The sequence below is a fragment of the Dromaius novaehollandiae genome, chromosome 1 (genome assembly GCF_036370855.1).
Source record: "Dromaius novaehollandiae isolate bDroNov1 chromosome 1, bDroNov1.hap1, whole genome shotgun sequence".
NCBI classification, from domain to species: Eukaryota; Metazoa; Chordata; class Aves; order Casuariiformes; family Dromaiidae; genus Dromaius; species Dromaius novaehollandiae.
In genome coordinates this window covers 156,528,799-156,552,166 of record NC_088098.1, presented here as the reverse complement: position 1 = coordinate 156,552,166, position 23,368 = coordinate 156,528,799, and the positions used below count along the sequence as shown (strand labels likewise).

The window sequence follows — 23,368 nt, the reverse complement described above, 5'->3', positions numbered from 1 at the left end:
TATAAAAAGTTAAGGAACTTGGTTGCTTTTGGACTGGGAAAATTGATTCTAAATTCAAATACAACTTAGAAAATGTCCAAATGCAGCCCTTTCCAAGGGCACCAGCACATCTGCTGATTAAAACCTCAGGAGATTTATACTGGGAAAGTCTGCTTCTCTTCCAACAGGCATGTGCATGTCCTGGCAGATGCTGCAATTTATGGCCAGGTTGAAGGAGCCACAGGCATCTGGTTTGGTGGGTACCTGGTGTGCCCCTGCTGTCTCTGCAAGAAATGCTTGCACTGAAGGCAAGAAGTGCTGCATGTTGGTTCATATCATGGCTTGGGGTTCTTTTTCCCCTCCAAGGGGAGTAAGTGTTCTGAGTGACTTTCTGGTACCACAGCCTGCTTTGATACGGATTGGTAGTATTTGCAGACCTTTTTGTTAGGACAGATCCACTAGCACTTTAACTATGCTAAAAAGAGCTAATTAAATGGGGTTGCTTAAATAAGAAAGGTGTGCGATCCTGTCTTCACAGGACAGGGAAGTGTATTTGCTGCTCAGTACACAGAGAGAGAGACAATGAATTCCTTAGCCAGAACACTAGTGAGGAGCCTTTTTTGTAAAACGTGGCCATAAGCTTCCAGCTCCACCAGCCTTTCAACAGTATGACATTTTGACAGCAGAGTGGATGCCACTGGAAAGCTCTTAACGATGCATGAAGAAAGGCACGGACACATGATGCACAGCGCTGAACTGGTATAAGCTCACACTGCAGGTCAGAACTGTGGAAAATGTTGTGGTGAATTAACCTTTACAGCAGTAGGTTCTGTGCCAGGTTCAGTTTCAGGTTTGTTCTTTCCTCCTTTTGATACGTGTAGACAATGTAAAAAAAAAAAAAAAACAAACAAACCAGAAACAAAACATAAATTTGGCATATGCTGTGTATCATCTGCTGTAGCTAATTTGACAGATGTGCTAGCATGTGTTTCTACCTGATTCGGACAAAATTCTTGGTTTTAGTAACTCGAAAGAAACAGTGCAGAGCTCTTGTATTGATGATCGTGGGACCACATTCTCAAAGGCTGTGTTAATTCACAGGCTTTAGCCACTGTGATATGAGGCTTGTTTGTACTTGGAATATCTGCTGATTGAGTTGTGTTGTGGGTGCAAAGAGTGCTTATGCATCCAGGCACGTGTTTCTCCCCATCATGATTTCTCTGCCCGCCTTCTGAGGTAAGTTATACCCATATCAATCGAAGGTAAATCCCCACTGGTAAATCCAGTATCAATCCACTAAAGACACACTATGCATTTCATCACATATACCTCATAAACCTCAGTGTCGGTTAGCAAAATGCAAATACCAAATCATTCTTCCACCTCTTTCTAAAAGCTACATATGTTCACACAAAAGGCTACCTTTGTAAGAGCTACCAGCACTGCCAGACTTCCTCTGGTAATAGGAGGTTTATTTTGAGTCCATAATGTGGCCTTTATAGTGGCATTTGAATTGGACCGTGAACATGCATTGTCAGAATTTCAAATAGTTCTGTTTCTTATCTTTATGGGACAGATCATCTGAAGATGCAAAGACATCTTTTCTCAGCACGATGTAATTAAAAAACAAACCTTATAAGATATTCCAGTATGTCCTGCTTGCTGACTTGAGTGGTACTTAGACACCTAAATACTTTTAAAAATGTGGCCCATTATTTCAAGCAGGTCAAAATACATTGTTGTGAGGGTTGGTTGCTGCTCTTTTCAGTAGTCTGCTGTGCTGTAGTTTCTGGTTCCTGTGTTGTATGTTACTACTCTATGTTGGCGCTCTCTACTTTTTCTGAGTTAGTTGTTGCACTAGGTCTCTCTCTCTCTCTGTCTTCTAATCATTATTTTGGGGGAGGTTTGTAATGTGCTGTGTCATTTCCTTTTGGTTCACAGTGTGTCTTGCGGTGCAGCTTAAGGCTGAGTACATTTACTACACTTTCTACTTTATGTACTCAGTGTACTACCTTGGTCTAAGAGATGCTGAGTATACCTGTCGCCCCTTCAGCAGCTCAGGGAGCAAGTGATCTTGGGATCCGGCGGATAAGAGCTGATATTTTCCCTAGCCAGCAGGAAGGGTGTTTAAAGCAGGGAATCCCCTCATGTCTTCCTTCCAAAGAGGAATCTCTGGTAGTGCAAGAATGGCAGAAGTCTCAGTGGTTAAATCTGAAAATTAAATCTGAAGTTTTAGCTTACGCTTAGGCCTAGAGTTGAGAATCGGGGAGCCACAGTGAGCTCCTCTTCAAGATTTCTTTTCTGAGCTAGTTATGGGCAGAGAATATCAGGATACAAAAATGAAGGCCTCTCACCTCACTCTTCACAAGCGACAGAAATGTACCTAATGAATCCTGTCTGCACACAGCAAGTGTCACAAGTACAGCCTGTGAACTAGTATCTGTATTCAAGAAATGTGCAATTAAGTAAGAACTTAAGGAAAGAAATACAGAGCATTCTGTCAAAAGTACTGTTCCCTCCAAAGGCGGATGAAACTGTGTGATCAATCTCCGGCTGACACTTAAGTACCTTGTACATGTACATTTCTGTGCATCTTTTATTAGGCTATAAGGGAAAAGAAGGCTTTTAACCTCACAAGTTTGATTCTGCACCAGCCTTGTAAAGACTGTATGTGCTGTTTTTCCCTCTGTGCAGGTATCTAAGCTGGACCGTACTGGAAGAGACAATGGTAACAGCCAACCCTCAAAACAAGGAGAAATTAGCTGTGCTAAAACAAGCTCTAAGTGCTGTGGGATTCAATAGCCTGGTAAGTTATACAAGCTTATGTTATTTCTGTCTAAAATCACCATGTTATTTAGTTAAAAGCAGATCATGAGGAACTCTCACTGATAACCTTTTGTGGGGAAAAGAAGTGTCTTTCTATCTTTCTTTTTTCCGTTGGTAAAGACCTTGAAACAATATACAGTACTAGTTCACTCCAGGGAAATTACTGTAATCACTTTTAATTAGACACAGCACCAACAATGTAAATCTTTTTCATTCTTAAAGATTCACAAAACAGCTGCACGGTATAATACTGTGAACAATTAAATTACATAGATAAAAAGAAACAATCAAATCCCATGTGACAGAAACCTCATAAAACCCACAGGAATTTTTTTCCCCTGCCTGATTATCTCCCTGTCCCTTTTAATTTTGTGAAACACACATTCCAAATGCCTTTGCTAGCAGCACCTGAAAAGAAGCACGTATATATTTAGACAAACAAAATTATAGCTGGGTAACCTGAAAGAGCTGACTTAAGCCCCCCAAAAGCATCGAGAGGAGATAGGCCTGATATTTGTCTTCGATCCTAATGAAGATAACTTAGGAAATTAATCAAGAAGAGGTTCTGGAGGACAAAGATGTGAGGGAAATCAGAGGAAATGGAGGTCTGAGTATAAGAACTCACGTGAGCTGTATAATTTCCTTCAGGATACTCGAATATTTAACTGACCTTCTGTATTTATTACAAATGAATATGCTGTACAGCAAACTATAGCAGAGACATCTCTGCAAAACAAATGCATAAACAGCAGTAATTCCAGAAAGAGTCAAAAATTTCTTTGCTTTGCCCCTACATGGTATTTAGCATCATAAGAAAAAAGCTGAGGGAAAGTTAATGTGGCAGTATGCTATAAGAGATGACAGATGGGCAACAGTTGTAATAAAAAGGGATCAAGGGACAGCAGCAAAAAAATTGTGACCCTGTGCTGAAGCTGTTATTTAGCTGTGAGGTAGACTAACTTCTGTGGTGATAGTATGTCATGTAGTTGTTTGGTATTCCCTAGTTAAGGTAGTAACAAATGTTGTTTGGTAACCTATGCCACCTTTCAATATAAGGGAAAGATTTTTTTTTCATGAATATTCATGTGGCCACTTATGAAATCAAACACATATGGCTGTATTTAACAGAATTATTTACTTTTAATGGCTCATGCTCTGCATCTGTAGCATTTGGTATGAAAGTTCTATTCGTTTCAGCTATCCCGGCATTTGACCCAGTGTTCACAGACTGGTTGATCTCTCTACCTCTTTTATTAACATTTCTGTTCAGTTGAGGAAGAGCTTCAGCCCATAAATAAATAACACATAATGAATTACATTTTGGAAGCCTGCAGAAACTGTCTGGGAACCCTTTACTTAGAAAAATACAGTATTCTTTTGGATTCAGCGCTACAGCTTCAACAATCCTTTGTTCAGAGTTCCAGAAAGGAAGTTGCCTTGAGAAAACTTAAATCGGTTTCAAGCTCCTCCACATCCAAATAGCACCAGAATAACCACTTAGGTGTCTAGAAATCTGTGGAATTCCAGAGTACTGTACACGGATCTCCTATGGTGGAAGCTACAGGAAGAGAAAAGTGTTAATAAAACACATCTCCTAAAATAACCTTACATCATTTCTAAGATATATGGAAAGGTCTGTGTGTGTTATTCCTTGGCCTTCTAGCCACATTTAATAATGGAGTAGATTATATTTGTGAAGAACTATGCATTCCTAAACAATCTTTAATGAAATCCTGCAAAGTACATTAATATTTGTTAAAAGCTTATTTTACGTGTAAATATTTGAGAATTTGGGCTAAACCTGAGACCTTACTAAATTCACCAAAATCAATAGCTATCTCCACCTGCTGCATTTCAGTACTGTACGGTCATACCCACACCTTCTGAACACTCTAACAAAGAAGCAAGAAACATGCAGTATTAGTACGGCATTCAGTCTCACCTAAGAGACTCTCGCAAGAAGCGGGGTATATCACCCTAGCCCGAATGCCATATTAGCATGGCAATTTTCCTTCCACTGCAAGAGCTATCTTGTTCAGGGTTTGCCTGTGAAGAAGGGTAACAAAACATTGGTTTTTGATGTCTTGGTTTTTGATGTCTTCAGCATTGGAATTATATAATGGAAAAAAATACAATTGCTATTTTTACATCTAGCACATTCAAGAAATTGAAGTGCTTGTCTTCAAATGTAGTTTGTTTTACAGAATCAAACTTATTTAAACACCATCAGAGGCCCCATAGTGTGTATCCCAGACACTGGAAACTTTTTTTAGTGTCCTCTGATTAGTGGCATATTTATTACATAAAGGAACAAGAAGGAAACAGATCCAGAACAGATCAGGGTTTTTTTAATCTGATCTGTTGTTTCTGCTAACAAATTAAAAGTTATCCAAGGTCAGTTCCAGCATTTTCAAAATTCAGTGCAATTCCTTAGTTTGTGCTGCACTGAAAACAAAGAGGATGGATTGGCTAAGTATTTTGTTTGTAGTGTATTTTTGAATCTTATTCTGCAAAATCCAGTAAGTGAGGCATCTCACTTTACATAATGTTTCAGTAGGATCAGTTTCTAAATATAATTTCTCAGAAATATTTCAAGTAAAAGTTACCGCATAAATTTGCTATACATAATGCCATGTCATGCTATATTGTATATCAGATTTCCTTGCTTTATAATTTTAAAGGAGAACCACTGTTATAGAACTGACCTTAAAAAAAATGATCCAATGATACACAACAATTTATATGTCATATCATTTTTGGTTCATTTTCCATGGATCATTTTTTTGCTTGAATTTAAGAACACCAAAAAACAAGCAAACAGAAAAAATAGTTCTCTTCTTACTTCGGTAAAAATCAGTCCAGGAAAAATCTTGCCTTAAAGATAACTGCTTCACAGCATTAGAGGCATCTGAACACAGTATGCAACCGTAGTGGGGAAAGGTGTGGGTAAGAGGGTTGTTTTTATTTCTTTCAAGGATTAACTACAGCTTTTACTGCCAGGAACCTGCTATAATTTAAAACTAGACCGTTTGCTTGTGAATGCAATTGGCTGAGGAAAACAAAAAAACACAAACCTTGCTATCCCCAGATACAGAATTCGTCTTGCTTGAAATTCTCTGTGGGGAAGAAATGTTTATTTCTTGCAGAAATAATGCATCCGTTAAAGATATTTCAGTATTTTTTCTCACATTCTAAAAATGTTTCTTAACCCAACAGTTAATGTGATTTACTTTAATACAAAAGTAAAAAAAAAAAGAAAGAAACTTGCTGTTTTGCAGAAGCTATTCCGTGATTCTGTTGTATATATTAGATAGGTTCCAGTTTGATTTCTAAATCCAGATTTCCTATATGTATGGACCCTTTCTAATTTAGCAGATGCCAATGATATAAACTGCAAGTACTTGTATGGTTTGTAGAGCATTCCCTTTCACTGCTGTGCCCAACAGATCTCTTCTTTATCTTTAATTGTGTCTAAAATATGTGCAGGAAGTGGAGAACCTGTTTGTAATTCTCGCCGCAGTCCTGCATCTTGGAGACATCCGGTTTACTGCTCTGACAGACGCTGAGACAGCGTTCGTGTCGGACCTGCAGCTCCTGGAACAAGGTCAGTAGGACGCGGCCCTCGAGCATCACCTGCTTGGTCACGCAGCAGGGCTGTTTCGCTGATCCGCCTACAGATGGAAACGCAGTTCAGTGAGACGAAGAACCGCGTTCGGAAGTCTCATAAATTACTGCGGGAAGACGGTATCCAATTGACTTGGATGTTTTATAAACTGCAGATTTTTATGGGACTAAATAAAATGTGATTATGCAAATTATCTAATTCAGTGTCATATTTAATGGTGTCAATTGCCAAAAAGAATTGTGCAGTGCACTTTGTGCAGCCTTATTTTAAAATACTTTTGTGCTGCTTGTCAACAGCTGAACAATTTGCGTTGAATTGAATTCCTTACATTCAAAAGCTTTGTCTTAAAAGACGCTCTTGGTTTCATGCTTTGAAGTTGCCCTGTTGGCCACTTGCAAATCTCTTCAAAATGACTTATGGATGGAGATTGTCAATAAGTACCATACCTTAACTCTCTAGTACTAGAGAGAGCCTGCCAAGCCCTGGGGAATGTCCTGAGTAATCTGTAAAGAGGAAAGCTGTAATGTAATATACAGATACATTCAAACTTCACAAAATGCTGATTATAGTAATCCGATTTTACGTGTTCATTAATTTTGATTACTGCTCTGACCGTGCTTTTTTCTTTAACGTGTGGGTTCTTCCACTGTTCAGAAAATAGCATCTATGTATGAAAATCTGTTCTAAAAAATGCAACATGATGCGGAACACGAATCAGTCTCTCTTTTCATTTCAGTGGCAGGAATGCTGCAGGTTTCACCAGATGAACTTGCTTCAGCCTTAACAACTGATGTTCAGTATTTTAAAGGTAACCTCTTGCAAGCTTACATTCTCATAGATCAGACCTAGTGGTATTTTGATCTGTCTGATGTGGGAATTTTAAAAGCAGATGATTTTTGTTTCTTATTTCACATGGTCTTGTAAAATTCTTCTCTGAGGAATATGTAGGGTAATCTGCCATGCGATATGTCAGACTGGGCCATTGAATTAGAACAACCTCTGTAACATGGAGCAAATCAGTTCCTCAGTCTGACACTGATGTACTCCTAGCATGCTTAATCTTACAAAAGTATATCAAGATAACAGATTAGATATTAATACTAAGAAGTAAAGTCAACAGGAGTGTCCTTAAAAAAAAAGGGGGGGGGGGGGAAGGAGGAGAAACACACCATTTTCGCAGAAGTGCTTTTCAGTAAAATGCTAGTTCTGTGTGATACACTACCCTTTTTTGTTGAAAAAATTGCATATTTCCAGCCTGTATATCTTGCAGGTATTGAGAGTCTAGTGGCCTCTCTTTCACTGGAGGCTTCAGAAAAACTAATACCTTGTCTAGGTTTGGCAAAAGGCAAAATGAAAAGGTAGAAGGACTTGTTATTATTGTAACTAAAAGTATTTAAAGCAAGCTTTACAACATGTTTTCCTCTTCATCTTCTACTTTCTGTCTTAGGAGACATGATTGTACGGAGACATACCATAGAGATTGCAGAATTTTACCGGGATCTGTTGGCAAAATCTGTATACGGTCGTTTATTTAGCTTTTTAGTCAACACAATCAACTGCTACCTCCAAAATCAAGATGAGAATGGCAGGTAGGAGTACCATTACAAACTAATAGGTGTGTCATTATTTATTCAAATCCAGTTCCATGAAAGAAACATAGTGCCATCATTTAAAGTTTTTTTATTATAGCATGATACTGACACTTGGGTCTTTAAACCACTGGTCCTTCCTGAAATATTTCAAATTCTTTTCTCAGTGACATATTTATTTATTTGCTTATATGCAAACAGTTACAGACCACGAAAAGATGTCAGTGTCTAATAATATGTGCATATTGATAACAATCAGTTTATACAAACCAAATCTAGTAACTACTCCGAGTATGTTAGCCTTCCTGTGGCACTGTATTTTATGCTAGAAATTGCATTTTCTGCAGCGGAATGTGGTGCTTTATGCAGTAATCTAGATTGGTGGTTAGAATTAGTAATCTTTAAGAGCTGACAATACAGGATGAACCTTTCAACAAGGAAAGTCTTCTTGATGTTTATTCAGTTTCGAAATATATTTGTTCTTTCTCTCAAAACCTATGACCTTAGCACAGGTTATTGAAAATAGAATTCTGTTGAAAGGCTTTCGAATACGTGTTTAAACTTCACTTACCACTGAATTAAATCTTACAAGAATTTTCTGGGTGCCCCTAGGTTATCATCTGCGAAATTCAATACAGTTGCTATCCACTGTGGTTTCTTAGAAAAAATGAATGCTAATTAATGTGCATCAGTGGAGCAGTCAAGAAATAAAAAGGAAGAAATCTCAGTAGAATCAAGGCAGCAAACTAAGACAAGAGACCTAATTAGATGATCATATGCATGCAACATAACCAAGATTCAACATCTCACATGCTCAGATGGGCTTTCTTATGAACACTAAGTACAAGATGTCTTGGCATTATTGATAAATGGCAATCCACAAAAGACAGATGTGGGACTTCCAAAAAAGAAAAAGTAATTTTTCCTTGTATCATAGCTGCATTGACTTCATATGACAGATATTTATAAGATGAATTCTTTTAGACATGTGAAGAGTTTGAAGACTTCATGACCTTTTTTTGTACCTATCCTATTTGTAGACCAATTGGTACTAAATGACATTTCTTTCCTGTAAGCTTAGCTAACAGAAAAGGTTACCATGCCTGAGTAACTCAGATCTTTCTATGCATAAAAGCTTTCCCCTGGTTAAATATAACACCTGAATGCCTAGCTGTATACAGCTTCCTGCTGGAGGAAAAGGGAAGGCTTTCCAGTAACACTGAATAGTTGTTCTTGGTCTCCTTATGATTGTACAGCCCCTTATAATTGCAGGCACCTAGGCAACCAAGCTAGAGCAACTTTCCAATCCATGTGTAAATTTGAAATAGTGTGATTATAAAATAAGGAAGGACAGCAAAATGTAGTCACAGTTAATTTTTCCCTACTCATTCCTGGGACTTACGGAATATGTGCCTCGCTCGTCTCATGTCTGTCACGGACAACAATCCCGCTCAGGAATTCTTAATTACTGTGAGCTTGTTTGTAGTGATTTTTGAGGAAGAAATCTAGAATCAATACATTTAAAAAAACTCAAATTATTTGAAATCATTTTTCAGTGAGCAGGTGTGTAATTTTGACACATCTTTGATTTCTCAAGATCTTTCTCAATAAAGGGTTGTGTATCTCTGTTGTATGTAAAGCTGTAATTTCTAGGTGGCACAGGATCTTAAAATAATGCAAGTAAAAGGTGTTTGTGTATTGTTTACCTTGTATTCTCATCTTATTGGAAACGTGTGCTTGAGGTGACTTCTACCTTGTGGAAATATTTCTCTGTGAAATTATTTCTATCAGTCTGGAAACTTGAAGAATATGTGATGATGTTAGTCCTACCTAAAACAAGACAGCTGTTTGATGTTGTCAAGGACCAGGAATTTGTAATAGTTTTAGATTATGCCTGTGTTTGGAAAAGGAGAGTTCTTCATTTAGGTTGGCGAATGTGAGCTAACTAGTTCAGGATAAATTGGCAGTGCAGATAAGGTGTATTATATGTGAAATTCAGCCTCAGGTCCCTTTCTGAACTTGAAGCCAAACAGCTAATTTCGAGTAAAAATAAAGTTGACTGTCCTTCATTGATATTTCTGCCTCAAGTAGCACATTTGGGTTAGCCAGCTTAAGGTGGGTACACACTTTTTTTCTTTTTTCTTTTTTTTTTCCACAGCCTAGTCATATTGCATAAGCTGTCATGGTAGATCAACACATAACACTGTTCATGATGTAGTTGGATTAATGCAAGTTATGGCATAAATCTGTGATGTGTGGTTCAAATTTTCTTTGCATACACCTGAGCAACTCTATCAACTAGCAGTTTATCCTGCCAATTTGGTGTGATTTCAACAATATAATTTGAAGCAACATTTGATTCCAGATATAGAATTCTTTCAGAGTTCTTCTAATAAGTCTCTGCCTAACAATCCACCAACAGCACTAACAAATGTGGTAAAATAAGACTGATACATTTCAGGCCACACTTCATTCCCCAGTTGGAAAGGTACACAATTACTACTGCTTAGATGGGGTAAAACCTTCAGCACAAGTCTGGAATAAGGTTTCCAACTCAGGTCTCTTGTTTTGTTGTGTGGTTGCTTAACTATACTTCCATCCCACTTCACTGTGAATTTATGAAACAATAAAATTATATTTATTGGCTTAAAAACTCTTACTAAGAGAAACATTTGACCCTGGCATTTTTGAGGAAACAAGTTACCTGGTTTTAACTTTTATGGTGAAGCTACTCAGATTTTGATCATTAATATTGATTTATATTTACCATGAAACAGCTTATGGCTGGTTTCAGGTGAAATGAAAGTGATGATTGCCACAAGATCTAAGGGATGGGGAGGAGATTCTATGAACACATGCAAAGGCCAAGCTCTAAAGGTATAAAGCATAGAGGATAAAAGCATTAACAGAATCCAAGAAATACATTATTTTATAATACTATCCAATAAATACATAGCAAGAATTTTAATGGCAGTTCAGAAATGTTGTTCACCTTCATAAGAAGTTATTTTTGATTTTGTCTAATTAAAGCTAAATTATAGCCATGAATGCTAGTTTAGACTGGTTTCAAGGCACTTTGATGTTTCTTACTTTGTTCATCACACTTGATATGGTTTTGAAGAAATTCACTGGAGAGAAACTGTTTTTCAGTATTTGGACTCTAGAATGGGAATAGAGTAAAGCTATTAAAATTCCTCACAGCTGTTTAACTTTTTTTATTAAAATGATTAATATTTAGATTAATTGACATCAATGATTTCCTGTTCTGCTGATCTTATTATTTTACAAATTTTCTAGTTGAACATCTCCCCAAGACTGTTAACTCTTGAAGATTATTATTGCTAAGTGTTTTACTTTCATTCAAATAATTACGCTGGTTGACATTTTTCTGGATAGAAGAGACTAGAGCAGTCATAGTTGTCTAAATGTTGCTATCAAGGTAGCTGATTTGCACCCTGGCAAAGTTGGATCTAGTGATCCACATATTAGTAATAAAATGTCTTAAGATTATGTATCAAGAACTGATGCATTCTGTAACAGGACTTTACATTCATGAGGATGTAAGAATGTTTATTTGCTGATGAAAAACATGCTTAATTAGATTAGATTAGATTAGATTTAGAAAATCTAGATACTGTCTTCCTCACTACTTAGTAGAAGTCACTATGTTTGTAACACCTAGTTAGTAAAGAGTGTCTTTCTTATGTGGCCTGAAGATGGGGCTAATGCCAATGTATATGCTATATTATACACAAGAAAAGGAGGTTAGCATTCAGTTATGCCCTCCATCTGTGTCACCAGGTCAGCCACAGGTTTCTCTTTCAAATACAGCATATAAAATATGTCTAAATCTGTCCGTTCTGAAAACTTGTGTATTCCAAGTGTGTAATCTTATTCCTAGTGAAATTAAATATTAACAGAGAGTAGCAGTGGCAACATTTATTTGGGAAAGGATGTTTTAGGAGTCTCATTCAGAAAATCCTTAACATGCATCATCCGATTTATAACATGATCATGAGTGACATGTCAAACAAAATCCTGCCCCGCCTAAGAAGAAAATCAGAACATAAACTAAAACATGTATTCCTCCGTTACTGAACACAGTAGAAGGGTGCTGAGAATGTGAGAGGGATAGAAAGAGAGTTCCTGTTCTGTGCATGAACCCACAGCTTAATGGGAGTTGGCTCTGTATGTGGAGGCAGGGAAACCTTTAAAACAGACAAGCAATGCAAAACATCCAATACAATATGGCGCATAATATATTCTGAGATCTGCTTCAGTCTAGATCATTTCCAGTGTTTCATTAAATAAGATGACGCTGCTTTTTTTTAAAGTGTGGAACAAATTTTGCCATAAAGGGGCAAAATTTATGTGCTACTGATCAGAAGGCTATAGATTTTGAATCTATTAGTGAAAAAAAATCCTTCCTTCCTGCCATACCAGCCCTGTCACTCAAAAAGAAATCCCTGTCAGATGAGTAGCCAGTATTTCTCCCACTGTGTCCAACTGCTGTCTATCTGTACCATTCCCATTTTGGTAAGGTAATACTAAAAGAAAAATGGCAGGTTTTCAGCGAGATGACTGGGAGATATAGCAATGCTACTTAGTCTCAGCAAAAAAACTAAGAAAAATCTCAAAAATCTCACAAAAATCTGCGTCAAAAGTCTTGGAAATGGGTTTGTTTCAGTAGCTGTTCTAGGTGAAGAATATTTGCTACCAGGAGCACCTTGGCCCCTCTCTCACGATAATCACCCTTCAAGAGCTGCATTAATGGCAATGGGTGTAACCTGTCCTCCTGGGAGCAGTGAGGGGTCGAAGTGGGATTCAGAGGGTGACGGCAAATGCTCTCCTGTGAAAGATAGGTTATATACTTCATCTAATCCTAGAAGTACTCCTCATTAATCCGTGTCACTTTTGCTTTATCCAGATCAGACGTAAGCCAACTGGCTTCCTTCCTGGTCACTAGTAGAAGTAAGAGGAAGAGCAAGAAACATTATATCTGGGGCAGATTAAAAGGCATGTTAGATCATACTGCCTCAACAGATTCCCCTCATTGCTTTATATAGGCCAGATTACAAAAATGACAATGGGAGTGAACTCTAAGGATTTTGTAGCCGAAAACCATCTGGGATGAAAAAACAGTGATCAAATAACATCCTGTAGGTTTGTCTGAAATGATCGTTCAGAACTCTAGTAAAGGGAATTCTGTTCACCTCTGCCAGGAAGGGCAAATGGGTCAAAAGCATCTCCTGATGAATGGCAAGATGTCTGCCAAGACAATAGATCATCAGACAGGATGTCTGGTGTATGTGTATTGTTCTTAGGAGTTGCCAAGAATTTTTATGTGGTTTCTTTATAATGCAGTTGTTCAGTGTATAAGAACAAAAGGTGTTTCTAGTCTGTATGGAACATCTTTACAGAGATCCCATTCTGAAGAAGGCAGAACTGGAGACACTGTAAAACATTATCAGTCAAAATGCTGTTTTGTAAATCACAAAAATCAAATCAGATGTAGTTCAGATCCACTGCATGTTTTTACTATTCACAGTTAAGCACTGGTCTGAGAGATGGCAATATTCTCCAAATATTGGCAAATTGCTCTTTTTTCTGATTTGTATGCTAGGAAGTATGTCAAGCTTGAAAAAAAAACCCCGTCATAACAGTAACACATATCTAATTACCACAGAAAAAATAATTACTACTTTATAATTGAATTTTGCATCCATCCAAAATACAGATGCAAGCATCACTTTCTCTTATTTTCTGGATACAAGCAGAACATTACTTACTAAATCCCCTGTGTCCAGGATTTTATGGTATCTGTTTTATGCATACATACTAAATATTGAATGTCTGAAACAAAAAAATGAAAAGTGTCAGTGATACTTAGTAAACATAAAAGAATAAAGTAAAATAAGGGGATTCTTCAGAACAAAAAGTCCTCTTTCCTAATATTTGTTCTTTTAGACACTGGTGACATGCCCTTTCATTTGTAAACATAGAATCATTCATGCTTTATTTTGCCTTGGCAATCTCTGCTGTGATTAATTTAAGGAAAGTAATTTTGCTGGAATTAGTATGATTGACAGCTAGCAAAAAAATATATATATGGACCCTTCCTCTGAGAAGAAAGGTAGTAGAAGACAGAGTAAGATAAGAAGACAGAAAAATAAAGTGAAGTAATTTGTAGTCAAATATATGATGCTTTTGACTTTGATGTTTTATTGTCTGTTCACGTTTAATTTGCCAAATCTGGCTAATTATTTAATACAGAGAATTACTATAATCTTTTTTGAGATTTTGCACATAGGTGGCACACTGTAGTGATAAACTGTCACTAACTCCATTATGACAAAGAGTGTATACCCATTTCTAATCAAGAATACTTGAAAATGAGGCTTACATTTTTAAACACAAAATTTAAATTGCAGTCATTGCTAGAGATGGAGGTAGTGATATATCTTTATGCTTCTTATTGTAGGAATTCCCTTGGAGGCTAATTGACCTCACGATAACCTCTTCTGCCCAACAAAGTCATTCTAGACTGAATTTATTATGCAGCTCTCTATGTCTGACATTTACACATAGAGCCAGTCTTGTGACGATCAGTAGTGCATTGAACTAGTATGCCTTAGAAATGAAGACAGGCTTCATGGATATATCTGAAGAAGGCTCTCCCTGTCCTGAGGAAGGCTCAAAAGGAGCAAAATGTTAGCAGTGTTGTTTCTCTTCATCTGTCCTATTGTACTCATTTTTTTATTATTTTATTTCTTTGTTTGTTATATGTGGAATTGTTTGCAGGACTGGATCCTTGTCTAATTAAATGATTGCAGTTACAGTGACTATTTTAGAACTATACCAAAGTACTTCAGCAGTGGATCAATCTTTTACACCCTTTTTTCATTTACCTCTATGCCCTGATATACATGTATATTTTGACATAGAGGAAAAGGGCAATGTGGAACAAAAGTAGGTTTCAAAAACTGCAGCTGCAATTTTATTTGTATGCATATAACCTCAACAGATACAAAAACAAATTATGTTGGGAACGAGAAAGGAAAACTCATCTCCTTCAGAAAGTATCCATCTCCTTTCTTGCAAAGCTAAAGGATTGCTGAAGGATTTTTTCCTGCTCCAAGACAGCCACTGGCTATGGTGCAAAATCTTCCGTCCTGCTACTAGATCATTTCACCCTGGGGCGATACTGCTGCATTCATAAAGGCAAGCTCCAACAGCTTTCTGATCGTCACCCTTTCTTCTGAACTCCTCCCAAAGCAGGCAAGCAGGTATCCCAAAACATTAATTCCACTCCCTGCAAACTCCTTGTTTCTCCTCCAGATCTGGGTGACAATGACTGAGTCCAAGTAAGAACAGAGTAATAAAGCCAGTAATAAACCCATTCCCCACATTCCCTTTCTGAATCCTAACGGACTATACTACCCTAATCCTTCCACTGGGCCAAAATAAAAGCCCTTCCCTGGATGCAGGAAGTGTCATATGACAAATTATGTGCCCTGCCAGCAAGTACTCTTTTATGCATACAGGGAAGAAACACCTTCCCTGTGCGTGCCCAAATGTTGACTGTTCTTTTCCTAGGAAGTGTTACCTGTTGTGCAGCCTGAGCTCACCACCTCTATTTCAAGCTGGCACGGGGGGCTTTGGCTTAGCAGGTTTCCTTGATGTGCACATAGTAGGAGCACACACTCTGACTTTCAGGAAATATAAGCTGAAGGGGGTAACCGAGTGTGACCAAGCACCAGTTCTGAAACTTCCCTTAGATGGCTGTCCCTAATCTGAGTGAGTAGATACCTATGCCTTTGGAAACTGGGCTGGGCTTTAAAGAAGCTAAGCGGTTTTTTTTTTTTCCTTCTCTTTCAATTTTATTTTTAAAAGTGGCTTCTAAAACAATCTCAAACCCCACTTTTTTACTCATCTTTGCTGCACTAGATTGGTGGGTAGAAATGAGGTAGCCAAAATCAGTACTGTTTGTTATACCATTCTGCAATTTTGATTCTGTTGTTTATATGGTCTGCTTGTGTATTTCATAGCATGTTCTTGAAATAGGTGGCTGCTTTCATGCTAGAACAGAAATAATATTGTTAGAACCAATAGATATATTATTCACTTCCTTGAATTCTTAAGATCTATAGTATGTTTTGTTCCAGTGACCAGGTATTTGAAATTGGGATACTGGATATTTTTGGATTTGAAGAATTCCAAAAGAATACTTTTGAACAGGTAAGTAGCTTTATTTCGCTGATTTTACTGTAAGTATAACTGTCATTTGTCTATTCAGGTTTTGAGTTTTCGCCAAAACAAGTGTTTTAATTAGAATATAAACATACATGGAGGAGAAAATTTACTCTTAAAATATTTTTTTTCCATTCTGCCTATGTAGGTCTGAATTAAAATCCAGGCTTTGCAGAGTCATTAATCATTTTAAAAGAATCTAGTAAACATCAACCATAATCACTTGAAGAAGAGTAGTATGAGCACTGAAAGACATTTTGAGAAAAGTACTTAGTGTTGTCTGGTTTCATGCTTGTGGAAGTGATACTTCAACTAGGTCAGCGAGTAGGAGGACAGTAGACTGGATTAGAAGTAAGATCAAAAGGTCTTCAGATGCCCCAGAAAAATAAAATAGAATAAAAATGCTACATTATGCTACATGCTATTGCTGACAGATTCACCTCTGTCTGACTTTACAACATGCAACTTTTTTAAAAGTTGGATTGCATCTATGGAAAATAAATTAAACTTTAGCTCACTGAATGCTTAAAAATTCTTTTAAAATCTAACATTTTTTGAAAATTACAGAACTGTGTGCCCATCTTTAACATTGATCTCTGAACAAGAAAGCTCTTCTGAACTGAGTATTTTAGAAAGCATTAGCACTAGCTCTACACAACACGCTGAAAGAGATGTGTAAGTTATCATTAAGTTGTTCATCTCTTGCATAACGCAGCAGAAGAAAATTAAAGCAGTAGGAGGAAGAGCTGATGCCACCAGCAGCAGAGGACCTGTTACTGTTCGAAATCAGTAGAATGGTAGAAGTCACCCCTTTATCCCATTCAATTCTCTGTTTTATGGGTGGTTCAGCTTTCTTTTTTTTGAAATAGAAGTCATAGAGCCGCATTAGTTCAGTGTCTGTGGCATGTTTACATGGCTACTCAATTTCCAAATATCTTAGAGCACAGGCAGGGTGAGCTCTGCCTTCAAAAAAGCAGGTAGGCATACAGTAAAACACTTACACAAGAGTCCCAGTTCCCCTCTCACAAAACTCTTTGGGCTACTAAAATCCTACCTTGCTTGAAAGCTTTGCTGGGTTAAGGCTTATTGATGCATCCCAATGTTCACAGTCATGAGTGTGAATGTTTGCTCTGGGGGGAAAAATGAAGTGAAAAATAGAAACCATTTTAACAAATTGAAATATATTAAAAAAAACCCCTTCCATGAAACCTACTGAATAATAAGGATAAAGTAGCTTTTATACATTTTAAATGTATCTCAAAGGGGAGGAGCGCATCTTGGAACTTACTAGTTATTTTCTTTGACTGTGTTCTGTATTGGTTTTTGTCATCAAACTCGCATAAGTTCTGTGACTGACCTCATATGAGATACTCTGAATTCCAGTTTCTGGGGTAGTTTGTCTTTTACTTACTGACCTCAGAGAATGCTTGAAAAGAAAATAAGAGACTTACAGAGAAATGATTAGAGAGTAATTTATTTTATGATTTCTGTGTGGCAATTACGGTAATTTCAAAGTCAACCTTGAAATTTTGTTTTGTTTTTTTTGTAAGCAAACGCATTTCAGCAGACACTGACTGTCCTTCAGCCTGGACCAACTGCATTTTGTTGAGTAATATTCAAAGTCATTGCCTCAGAAACTACTGAAGTGCATTCCTGAAAAGACAGAATGAGGGTTAATGAATTGCTGAGTTCATTTTGATATGGGGTCTGTAATGTGGTTAACGCATCAGATTCCTGAAATGGCATATCAGTGGAGGGAAGCTGTTGGTATCTCTACATGGCACAATGTAATCACACTGACATACCCAGAACAGTCTGCACAAAGAAGCTCGAGCTGTCTAGCAATCTAGCCTAGTTCAGTCTCCTGCCTGGACTCGTTAACCCTGATGAGAAACAGGCCTGTTAGTCCAGATAGGGTTCCCATGCAATGCATTGCATAATGTCTGCAAATAATGCCCAGGATCAAGGCCTGTGATTGAAAAACATTAATATTAAAGGGGCCTAAAAGTCAAACAGTGGAGCAGCCATAAAAATTACTTCTTTTTTTCATTACATTTAGATTAACATATTGTAAAATGGTATTGCAGAAATAATTTGGGGAAAATGAACCTTTTGTTTCAAAGGTTTTCACCTTGCTATCTGTTTGCCTGCTTTCTTGAAAGAGATTTGCGGCTCTTTTCAAAAAAGATTAAGACCCTCTGATTGCCCAAACTTGGGGACATTCCAGGCAGCTGCTTGAATCTCTCTGGTCCTTCCAATCAGGTCAGTTGGTAGACATGTTAATGTAACAGTTAAAAGAGCAATACAGTACTGAGTCATATGACAATTTAAGCAATTAATTTAAATGGACTATGTTTGAAGATAGTTCAAGAACAGAGAGCTGGACAAACTGGGTTCACGCCAGTGAATGTGCTGGAATGATAAGGCATTACAGTACTGAAATGTCAAAGGCAAACAGAGAATTAGTCTAGTGATGGTTAATGAACAATGCATAGGAAGATAGATGTCAAAGAGCTAGAAAAGTAAGGTTAATTATCTCCCTAACAAAAACCCGATAACTTCTGCAGTCAAAGTGATGTAACTGACAGCTTACAAGGAGAAAAGTTTTATGTATGATGTCAAAGAAGAATGCATCACAAGTTAAAGGCAGTGTTACTTAGGTGTTCAATTTTGCATGTATTTGGTGAGGTAGGCCTTCATTTTATACAACATGTATATGTGATACATTATATTAAAAAATAGTAACAAAAATAGAGCACATTTTTTTCTGAAATAATGTTAGCAGATGGTAGTGTAGAATAAGTGATGATGAGTGGAGTTGTGATTTCTAGTATGAAACTTACAGCACAGGTTTAAAAACTGAAAGACACAGGACACTGCTTTTAGGAGCCACAAACTGAGGGAGTCATTGCTCAGGAAAGACTGAAAGCTTTTGAATTACCAGGACTCAGAGAGTTACTGCTCGTCAGCTGATCTATGGTAAATGACTACAGCACGCTTTTAACTCACCCCAATTACAATTTACGATCACTTCTTATCAGAAGTCATTAGCTTGGGAACAGCATTTTCCTAGGGCAGCTGCATACCTGCTGTGCCAGAGCAGCTTTGTACACGGCCACACTGGAGCGTGGTCAGAAGTGAGCAGAGATTTGTCATTCCCATTCTACACAAAAATGGCCCCAATCCTGTGATCACTTCAGGAAATATGAGTGAGCTACCAAAAATAGCAATGACAGTTTTCAGTATTTTCTTAGGTTTCATCGTTGAGGGGCTACATTCGCTCACAGTTTAGTTTGCAACTCCTTTTAAAGTGGAAAATGTCCGCTTTTGTTCTGGTAGGGTTTAAAACTAGGTTAGTTCTTACTCATAGTCCTGCACAGTACACTCACAAAAAATCCAGTCAGGGTCAAGACCCCTTTGTGCTGGTATATGCTTTGACCACAAGAGCACGCAACACAAATGAAGAGAACTCGCAATAAATGAACATAGGCAAGCAATAAGCAGGAGGGAAGGCTGATGAAGTTGCCTGTACCATTTTGGCCAAATTGTTTCTAAGAAAACTGTATTGTATCAGAAGAACCACTTCTTCCCCTTGCATGAAGTCAGAGGACTGGAGCTCTGTGGTTGCTAGAGAGTTGGGAAGAACAGTAATGCGATTAAGTAAAATGGACTCCAGTACAGTCTTTCCTCTCTGATGGCTAATTCAGGTGGTAAGCTGAAATAATATTTAGCTCTTCATAAATGTATTTAGCTCTTGAATGGTATTTTGCCTCTGTAGATCTTTTAAGCTTTGCAGAAGAAAGTATCTATCCTAACTTCCTTTTCATAGGAAATAAAGGTGATTTATCTCAGATGGGACTGCAGGTCACTGAAACAGCCAAGTGTCTCTTTACTCCCATTCAAGGCTATAGCCATTAAACTCTATGCAGCGTTATTTGTGCGATACAGCAGAGGACTGAGAGAAGCATGGCTCCTGGGACAGCTCTTTGCAGCACTTCTCAGAGGCTTTTCTGACACAGGACTCAGCTCCCCCCAAGAGCACAGAGCATTGCCTGCTCCACTCAGGACTTGAGAGTCTCTAAGGTGAAGCAGGGGGGCTTGCACAACCTAGCTGCATTCACTGGAATTTCCCTCTACATTTTTTACCAGGCGTGGTAAATTTTAACTTCTGAGTGGATTATTTCTATCCTATTGAGATGGCATTTAATTTTGTCCTATGACCTTCCCTAGCCAATATAGCCATAACAGGGTATTTTTGATTACATCTCATTGCCTCAGTCACAAGACTGGTTCTAGCTATTCAGGTGTAAGATCTTGGCGCCTATTATGTAGACAGGTGCATATGAATAGATAAAAGTTACATGGCTTTAATTTTCTAGTGTCATTGTGGTCTCGATGATCCATATATGTGAGGTCATGTACAGAAGTTTTAATTTGTTCCTGGACCCAATTCCTGTGGAGCTTACACTGTGAATGGCTTTGGTCGTGGTGTTTCCTTGTTCCCTCCTGATCTCTTTGGTCTTTTTTGCATTCTGTGCACATTTTTCTTCATGGGGCAGGGCACCATTATCTATCCGGTTTTACAGTAAGCCACTGGAAAGCCATTGTTACTCATTTTGAGCACTGGATATGTTAACCTTTTTATCATATACCTGGCATTAAAACACTTTAATTTTTCTTCTCTGTTTTGTGGTAGATACCTTATAGCTGACAATAAAGTTGTTTATCTAAAATATAGATTCCCATCTAGATTCAGTTTGTGATTGGTAAAATACTGCACAAGGACAATTATTAATTGCTATGTTACTTTTCCATAGCAGCATTCTTTTATAATGTTTACTTGCTGACCAGTATGAGATACTGAATTATTGGCATGTGGAACTATTTCAAAATCTTTAATTCCAAATTCTTTCAAGGAAAGACTGTTGTTACCATGTTTGTGTGTGGGTTTATTATTATTATTGTAATTATTATTATTATTATACCTTCAAAATCAGGTAGAAGAGTTTCTACTTTGAATTGAAATTATAACCATTGTGGAGCACTTTTCAGGTGACAGTCTTTTCAAAATAAAATTGTAATACAGTATTGGGTTCTGTTTTCTGTATGTGGGAAACAAAGGTCAGCTAATTGCAAATGACAGCAGAGACAACTTGAATTCCTAGCAAATAAAGTTCTTCTGCCAGAGAGGCAGGACTTTGAATTGGTATTGGAGCTACATAGAGAATAAGTCAGTATTAAGTCCTGTTGCCCTGAAAAGGCAAAGGGAAAGATGTGATGATTTTTGTTTTTGTTATACATTCATTAAAAATATTCTGAGTGGCAGTCTATGTAAAAGTTGTGGAAATCTAGTAACTGACACATACAGCAGTAAAAGGAGAAAGCTTTTTATTTTTTCTTCTTAGGGTTGCAAATAGGGGAACAGTAGCCAAAGTGCTTCTGAAAAATGAGTGATTATCTACATTAGGTTAAAAATTATTTTCTGAATCCAACTTCAGTCAATAGAAGAGGATTCTGCCTTCCATTATCTCAGAATTATATTTTTGAGAAAAGCTAGAGCACGTCCTTGCAAATTAAACTTGGCATTGGAGTTTCATCATTTTGGCCCATAGCACACAGCTTGATATATGGATTGATATGACAGCTGTAAGCTTTACTTGATGCTCTGAATACACATCTCTAGAGAGAGCTAATCCTTCTGCATGACCAAAGGATGTGCTTTCCAGAGGGTGTTTACATCCATCATTCCCTCACTGATTGACAGTCACTGAGTTTTCTTTTAACAAATTCACATTTATTTTGCTATACCTTTTCAGTTTTTCTTTTTTTTACATAAAGTGAAGAACAGGGAATCGGGAAATTTTAATTATTGAAAGGTGCTTGATTGTCTTTGGAATACAGTACCATTTTGGTCTCCTACCTAAATTTGGATTTAAAGTATACCAGTTTTAAAGTTGACCAGTACTAACTGGTCAAATGTATTTGTAAAAGAGGGCTAGGACAAGTTCAAGCTATAAAAATCTAATGCAATGAATACCTACAGATTTTACCAAATGCCATTATATTTTTTTACCGAATTCAACAACAATAAAAAATGTTACTTTACATTTAGTTTGTTTAAATACGTAAGCAAGAAATAAATCCATTTTTTGTTTTCTAATAATATTCTAAAAGTACTTTTCAGTGAAGAGTCTGACACAGACCGTGTATTTGTTTTTACCTGGAACGAATAGTGGTTGGAAGGATTAAAGAGAGGATTTCTTGCAGAGGGACTTAAAATGGAGTCCATAAGAAGAATGTGAATGATAGTTTAACAGTGGTGATTAATGATAAGAAACACCATAGGTAATGTTGAGTAACTCTGCAAAATGAAGGAAATAAACAATGCTTAAAGGTATTCCCACAACATTTATTTTAGGTAGAGATTTTGTTGTGTTTTCTTTTATTACTGCTACATTTCCATCCATTTTTCTTTGATGTAATGGAACATGTTTGAAAAATGTGTTTTTCTGAATTTCTTATATCTTTGTGTGTAGATAGAAAATATGGCATTGTTTTATATAGTATTTCATAAGACAGCAAAAATAATGTTGGGTTAGAAAAGTTAGGTTAGTTCATTTTCGTCCCATTTCTACATTTCAATCATTTTAAATATTACATCAACCTCTGTCAAGCTCTTATTCTGAAGCGTTCTTTTCATGACCTTTTCCCAGCATGCTGTATAAAACATATTGAAATGGGGAAAGATGCAATCCGAATGTCTTGCTTTTCAACAGTCCCTGGCTGGTCTCCTGGTTCTCGTTCTGCAGAGCTGTTGCTCACAATCACTGCTAGCTAGAGCAGCTTTTGAGCGGCCCACAGTTTGTATAAGCACTTGAGCTTGCTCTCTTATCTGGTTTGCAGAGCCTTATTGTCATGATGGCATGTCTGCTGATCTGAATGACGCTGTTGCTTACATTGCTAGAAAGCATACCAGTGTATGCCATAATATACTGATCAGTAAAATTTATGTAAATGCTTTTTGTCTTTACTAATCCCATGTGTTCTGTGTGAATGTGTTAACAAAATAATACTTCTACTTTTGGCAGTTGAATACAGT

At 37.3% G+C, this 23,368-nt stretch overlaps 1 protein-coding gene across 3 annotated transcripts in view; it reads left to right on the top strand.

Annotated features, from left to right (window-relative positions):
• The window catches only part of MYO16 (myosin XVI), a 385,095-nt gene that overhangs the window by 252,666 nt on the left and 109,061 nt on the right, over positions 1-23,368 (top strand). For all 3 annotated transcript variants that reach the window (XM_064504083.1, XM_026102455.2, XM_026102457.2), the window contains 5 exons: positions 2,674-2,785; positions 6,292-6,409; positions 7,167-7,238; positions 7,878-8,019; positions 16,185-16,257. In XM_064504083.1, the coding sequence (XP_064360153.1) occupies positions 2,674-2,785; positions 6,292-6,409; positions 7,167-7,238; positions 7,878-8,019; positions 16,185-16,257 (517 nt within the window). The remainder of the gene's footprint in view (positions 1-2,673; positions 2,786-6,291; positions 6,410-7,166; positions 7,239-7,877; positions 8,020-16,184; positions 16,258-23,368) is intronic.